Below are 7,262 nucleotides of genomic sequence, written 5' to 3'. Positions count from 1 at the left end.
TTTTCCTCTATAAGCTCCCCAAAGGCAAAGACCAATGTTTTACTTCTTTTGTTATCTTCTATTGTAGGTAGTACATAAGTCAGAAAATTACTTCTGATTATATAAATTTTAAACAACGATATAATGACTAATAAGCTGAAATATGAAAGTAAGGTATTGTTGTCATCGTCTAGTTCAATCCTTATTTGTGAGTGTATGTGATAATATAAGGTAAGCATCTATTTGCCAATGGCCATAGAGCTAGAGCCTAGACTAGATCACACTGAAATCTCCACCAGTTGACTTATGTGCTTCAAAACGTCACCGCAAGGGAACCACAGAAGCGCTGCCAACCCAGCCATGATCCGGTGCCCAAGAACCCTGCTGGCGTCTTTCAACTGGCTCCAGCTGTTGGAAAAGCGGAACTGGCTGACCAGGCCTTTGCCCCTTCCCAGCATGGCCGCCCTGAGGTTTCGGGCTGAGGGCGGCAGACTAAGGTCACGTGACAAGAACTCCGTTCTCTTATTGGCCTTCTCTCCTGGAAGGGCGGGATACAATAACACAGCGGGGACAGGCCTTAAAGGGCCCACCGCGGAATAAGGCGGAGCTCCGCCCCCAGGGCTGGGCGGGCGGGGCGCCGCGGGGAACCACGGCGGACCGCCCGTTTCGCAGAGCCTGCGTCTCCCGGAGCCGTAGTGACTGCCGCTGGGTGCGACGTGATCGTGAGGGGGTTAACCGCGGAGCAGGCAGACGGGAGGACGCGAGGATCCGGTGCGCGAGCGGGCTCAGCCGACGGGGGCGCGCGGGCGCTGGGATGGAGGACGGCGTGGCCGGGCCCCCTCTCGGGGAGGCAGCCGAAGCGGCTGTGGCGGCCGAGGTGCGAGCGCGGCCCGGGGTGACGCTGCGGCCCTTCGCGCCATTCTCCCGGGCCGCTGAGGCCGAAGAGGGCGGCGGCGACTGGAGCTTCATCGACTGCGAGATGGAAGAGGTGGACCTGCAGGACCTGCCCAGCGCCACCATCGCCTGCCACCTGGACCCGCGCGTGTTCGTGGACGGCCTGTGCCGGGTGAGGGCCGGGCCGTGCGGGCCGTCGGGCGGAGGGCGGACACTTGTTGCCCGGAGGAGGTGGCGCGGGTGGCCGCGCCGAGGTCCTGGCCGGCCCGGGGAAGCCTCTCCAGCCCGGGCTGCCGGAGGGGCGGGGAGGGGATCCCCCGGGGACTTGGCGACACCCCTTGCCCACCCAGCTGAGGTGGGGTCTCGCTCTCAGAGGGTCCCGGCATCCGCGCGCAGCCAGCTCAGAGGGTTTTCAGCGCCTCGGTTTTGACCTGGGCTTGGTAGCCGCCCCTCAGTGACGCCCCTGCCCCGGGGGCAGACGAAGTAGGAGACGATCAGGGCATGAATTAGCACCCTCAGTGGCCGCTGAGCTCGTGCTGTCATCCTGAGGCTTGTACCGTCACCCTGCACTTACTGGTTAGAGGAGGGGGGTCACCTCATTCATTGCGAGGAGGAAACAGACGTTGAGCAGCTACGTGACTCACAGCATTCGCAATCTGCACCATTGGAAGAAGAGCCAATGTTTGGGTGAGCCTCCGTGGTTGCTCACTACCCTGCGGTTGGCCAGTTCTGGTTGAATGGTGTTGTGAAGGGGCTCACTTTCTAGGCCTTTAGGACATTTAGCCAGGAATATGGCTCCCTGAAGGAGTGACATGCCACCCTCGGGGACACTCAGTACATTGGGAGTCCCCCCCGCAAATCCACACAGTTTAGACACTTTGGAGGTTGAGGGGGCAGGTATGAGTAATCCGTGGGGGGGAGGAATTTATTTCAAATCCGCATTTAGTATGCAGAATAAAAAATGTGGACAGCGTAGGCGTTGCAGAATGAAGCCTGTCTTTGAGAGACATGCCCTAGTAGATGAGCAGCTGTCAAGAAAGCAGTGCTTTCCCTGCTTGGCTCAGGGTCTGCATGTACTGTCTGTGGACTGTAGTCGGAGGTTCTTGCCAAGAGGAGCATCGCTGTGGCACAGAGAATGATGGGCTTCAGTCCCATGTATGTGTAATTTGTATGCCCGTCTACTTTCAGAAAGGATTTACAATGGCTGTGTGCTTAGGTAAGCTTCCGTGCGTGCTTTCTAAAGCAACAATTGTCACAAGTGCAGGGCCTCACTCATTCTGAAACCTCCTCTCTTCCTAGGCCAGTGTCTAGGTAGCATTTCTTGGGGGTCCTGGGTTATCTTTCTAATGGAGCAAGGTCAGGTCATATAAGACTGCACTTATTTGCTTGGGTGTCTAGCAATTCGCAGTTTTACATTCTTTCCAGGAGGTATTGCGGACAGCCCGGAAGTGGCTTTGTGTGAAATTCTGCCCACTTTCGTAGGTGTTCATTTTAACAAATGTGTATTGAGACTCCACTATGGGCCAGGCACTGTTTTAGGCTCTGAGGGCACAGCAGTGAATAAAATAGCATTCCTGCCATTAGGGCTGACACTTGTTGGGGGAACCAGACAATAAACAAATAAATGTCAAATATGTCAGGTAGTGAGATAAGAAAAAGTAAGACTTAGAAGGTGGAGGAGGAGGGAGTGGGGGCCTGTTTTACAAAAGATGATAAGGGAAGGTCTTACTAACGAGTTGGTGTTTTGAGCAGACAGTGGGTTGGTATTCATTCACTTGTTAATTCTTTGGCTACCGTGTTTTCCCGAAAGTAAGACCTAGCCAGACAATCAGCTCTAATGCGTCTTTTGGAGCAAAAATTCTATATTATTTTACTATAAGACCAAGATATAATATAATATAATATAATATAATATAATATAATATAATATAATGTAATGTAGTATAAGACCAGACCTTATATTAATTTTTGCTCCAAAAGACACATTAGAGCTGATTGTCCAGCAAGGTCTTATTTTCGGGGAAACACAGTATTTATTGAATGCCTACTATGTTCCAGGCACTGTTTTAGGCCCAGTGAACAGACTGGTGAACATGATGAGCTTCCTCCTTATGTCCTAGTGGTTGAGGAGAAGATAGACACTAGAAAAAAGTAAGTGAACACGGTCATTTCAGGTAGTGATGACTACAATGGAGAAAAGAAAACAGGATAATGTGATAGAAAGTGACCAAGGAGGGGGCAGGGGCTGGTCGTATCAGTCAGGTCCTAACAGGGGCACTGTGATGGTTTAGGAAGTGTTCATGAAGAATTGGTTCATTGAAGCAGGACTGAGGGAATGAACGGAGTGTTGGGTGGAGGGGAGGAAGTAGTGTTGCTGGAACCCTTGGAGAGGAGCCACCTGGCAGGAGCTGCAGACTTGAAGGTATGGAATTGAGATGTGGAAGCAGGGAGAGGCAGGGAAGAAACACCCAGACTTGCCCCAGGCTTTCTGATCTCATTGGCAGAACCCAGCTGGCAGCCAGGAGGCAAGGGAGCCAAACAGTGCAGTCAATAGGTGGGGCAGCCTTCCAGGGCACAGAGAAGAGTAGGGAGGGGTGGAGAATGTTCTGGGAGCAGTGCAGGTAAAGAGGATAAGCAGAGAGGGGTCCGCATGGGGCCACTTTAGATTGGGTGTCTCCAGAACACCTCTGCAGAGCTTGGAAGAAGCTCCTTGTGTCGATTTTATGTGGCCAGCATCCAGGCAGAGGAATCACACACAAAGGTTTCCAACACAGGGATGAACTGAGCGTATTCAGGGGACACGAAGGGGCCCACGTGGTGGAGCCTCAAGTGAGAGGCAAGGGGCGCCTGAGGTTGGACACAGCCAGGGAACGGTTCCATGGAGGGCCTTGGAGGCCATGGCAGGGATTCGGGTGTTATTCTGATTGCAAAGCTGAGTGGATAATGTCTTTGGGGGAAGGAAGGTGGGTGGGCAAGAGAGGAAGCCAGGAGACTGGTTAGGAGGCTCTTGCTAGGGGGTGCTCTGAAGGTGTTTGAACTGGGGTGGTGGTGCTGGAGAGAGAGCAAAGGACAGAGCATCTCCGAGTCTGTCCTTTCCTGTGCCCCCTCAGAGGGTCAGGAGCTTCAGAATCCGGCAGGGGGCCTTTGTGTGTTGGTTGCATATCCACAGGGTTTTGTAAGATGTAAAATGATCAGTGAAGACACAGAAACCCACTGGGCTAAGGCAGGCAGAGTCCCTGAAGGCCGGCAGCTCTGCCAAGAGAGCAGAAACCACTGTAGGCCATTGGCGAGCCTTCCAGTAAAGGGGTAGTTTCTCAGTGAGCTAAAACCATCCCTCTGAATGAGATGTGGCTTCTGAGGTTTCAGGCTGACAGCCATGTCATTTTAAAGGCCATTCTTCCGAGGGCTGGGCGTGTCACCTTTGGGAGGTGCAGTGAAAACGTGACTCTGCTTCAGGGGAGTCCTGTCTGACCCGTGAAGAGATGGACTGTTCCGTGCATTGCCGGCAGAAGCCCCTGTGCTGGTGGTCTGGCCATCCCCGCTCCTTAACCAGTCTGCTGGAGGAGCACCTGGGGGAGTGAGGGCGTCTTAGCCCGTTGTCAGGGCCGCTCTAACAAAACACCACGGACGGGGCGGCTTGGAAACAACGATGAGCAATGTGTTTCTCACGGTTCTGGGGGCCAGCATGGTGGGCTGAGGGTCCTCTTCCAGGTCACAGACTTCTCGCGGGTCTCACAGGTGGAAGGGAGGAGGAAGCTGTGTGTGTGGGGGGGCGGGGTTCCTTTTATAAGGGCACTAATCCCATTCCTGAGGGCTCCACCCTCATGACCTCCCAAAGCCCCACCTGCGAATACCGTCATCTTTGAGGATTAGGATGTCGACAGACGAATTTTGGGGGAACATAAACATCCAGGCCGTGGTAGATGGTATGAAAGAAGAAGACTATGTCAAATTTCTGTACATGTGTCCACATTCTCTAACCTTAGTCTTAAGGGAAAGGAAGAACTTGACCTGAACTAACAATTCATTTGGGAATTTCCATCAGAAGCTGTTTTCTAACTATAAGAGTTGGGTCGGATGTGTAAAATTCGTTTTTGTTAGCTGGCTCACCCTCAGTTGTAAATAATTTATAATGAATGTGTTCATTAAATGTTTATCTAAAAAATAACTGAAACTGTATCGTCATTAATTTCAAGTAGAGAGAGCCACACCATTACAAATGAATGAAAACTTTTCTAAAATAAGATTTTCTGTTGTACAAATGTTCACTTGGCACATCCATTACTGTACTCTTCTGTGGACCTCTTTTCTTTTTACTGAGAAAGCAAAGTAATTATATGTGCTTTGAACCAGTAATCACATGTGCTTGGGGTTGTTGGTCCCCTGGAATCAGAGTTTATCCAGCCACCACCAAGCCAACCAGAAAGTGAACAGTTCTCAGATAATATTGTTAGTTTCCAGGCAGTAAATATAGTTCCATACAGTAATGGAAATGAATACTTTTTTCTGTTGTCTGAAACATGAATGTATATTTGATTGAGAGAGCTTTGCCTGAACGCTAAGTTGGAAAATGCTAATCACAGAAAAATTTACTCGTCTAGTGAATAAACTCACCTTTCTTAAAACAAATGCCCACTTAAGATTTGTGCTACTTCCATGACTTTCTTTTAATAACAGGAAATGTGTTGATACGCATAAAAGTAGTTGGAGTAATGTCCTTAAATTAATTCTTTGTATCAGTGAAGACCCCTGAGCACTAGACAAAACTCCCCTGCCCAGGCCACTCCAGACCAATCCCAGCCTGGGATTGGGGACCACCAGGAAAGCATGGCCTGGGAAGCTCCGCCAGGTGATTCCAACTGGGAGGCAAGTTGTGGACCATTGCCCTAGCTAGAAGGGCTTTTGCCTCACCAGAGTCATTGTTATATCATGAAAAGATTATTGAATAATTTCATTGGGTTCCACTTTTAGCCGGATCTATGCCCTGATTTCCTTGAATCTAAAATGGGAGTCAGGCTCTGGGTCTGGCGCCTCCCTGCGCCTAAGTGGTGTTTGACATGGTAGCCAGAAAGCAGGACAACTGGCCATCAGGCCTGAGAGCTGGAGCCTTCGGGCGGGTGACACAAGATAAGAACATCTTCTCTGACGTGGGGCCTCCCTTGGCTTATGTACACATCCTCCTGCTGCTCACTCCACCCAAATGTCAGATCCCGACTTCCCCTCCCAAGACTTGCTTTTTGGTCGACAAGGTATCATTCAATAGTAATTTGATGATTGAAGCGGTTTTAAGATCCAAGGTGGTACAGCTGGTATACGGAGCTTCTGCTCATAAGGTTGTATGCGCTTGGCTGGGTTTCCCATTGTCGGTCCCCATTACCAGCCCGTCTGTGGCAGCATGTTGTAAAATGTGGCATTCCAGCAGGATAGTGACAGTTGGGTTCTATTACAGTGTAAAATCCCGGCGTGTTTAGGACTCATTTTTTGCCCAGGTGTCATAGGCATGTGGTTTCTCAGACTTAAATTATGCCTAAAATTTCCCTTAAACTTCCTTAAAGTGCCAATTTTGCATGGTTTAATTTGTTGGGATGTTCAGAATGGTGTATGGAAAAAAGAAAGAAGAGGAAGTACATTACCTATGTGCAGTTTACTTTAGAAGTTATCTATTTCCTTAATTTTAGAATTTCTGACTTTTAAATAAATTGTGTTTTGGGTTGTTGTTTTTTTTGTCCCTGAAGTTCTTTTGATCCCCCCTCACTACTCCACTCCCTTGCAAGGGTTTGGACCCCTTTTCACCTCAATCTGCAACCATCCACTGTTCACAGCACTTTTTCTTAGGTAGCAGTAGCTTTAAATGTTATTGCCTGTAACCCCAAGCTTTTCAAGCCCCAAGACAATTACATAAGGGAATGAAAAATAGGCTTTGTGACAGAACAGAAGAGCTAAAGCTGAAGCTGTTTGATTCCAGTGTTTATGTTTCAGGTTGTATTCTTTCTTTCCTTAAAAAAAAAAATATAATCAGACGACACAGGCCACTCTTTTTCATACCTGTCACTGAGGGGCCGGTTTGCCCTATTCTGTGACTGCATCACCCCTGGAACACTCAGGGCAGTGGTGCACATCTGTGTGTGTTGGGGGCACGGGGAGGAGACAGACCCCTCCGTATACATTTTCTATTGCTAGGACTCATTTCAAGGGTGGTGGGAAAGTGCCAGTCATTTGAAATACAATTCAGTTGTGAGGGGGAGTTTTTTTCCTTTGTAAATAATAATCACCATCAAAACACGGGGATGGTGACTGTCAGTGAGACAGTAAACGGCTCTGCTGTGTTCTGAGCACGGACAGGCAACAGGAAGTAAAAAGAGCTCTTCCACCCTTCTTGGGCCAAACAA

The 7,262-nt window shown here is 49.6% G+C and overlaps 1 protein-coding gene across 1 annotated transcript in view; it reads left to right on the top strand.

Moving 5' to 3' along the window:
• The first annotated feature begins 620 nt into the window (after positions 1-620).
• Positions 621-7,262, top strand: part of RCAN1 (regulator of calcineurin 1) — an 87,339-nt gene continuing 80,697 nt past the window's right edge. Inside the window, exon 1 of the mRNA XM_033133641.1 lies at positions 621-1,045. Within this exon, the coding sequence (XP_032989532.1) occupies positions 794-1,045 (252 nt within the window). The 5' untranslated portion in view covers positions 621-793. The remainder of the gene's footprint in view (positions 1,046-7,262) is intronic.

The sequence above is a fragment of the Rhinolophus ferrumequinum genome, chromosome 2, assembly GCF_004115265.2.
Source record: "Rhinolophus ferrumequinum isolate MPI-CBG mRhiFer1 chromosome 2, mRhiFer1_v1.p, whole genome shotgun sequence".
In the NCBI taxonomy this organism is placed as follows: Eukaryota; Metazoa; Chordata; class Mammalia; order Chiroptera; family Rhinolophidae; genus Rhinolophus; species Rhinolophus ferrumequinum.
The sequence above is the reverse complement of the archived record's forward strand: the minus strand, read 5'-3'. Positions and strand labels throughout refer to the sequence as shown.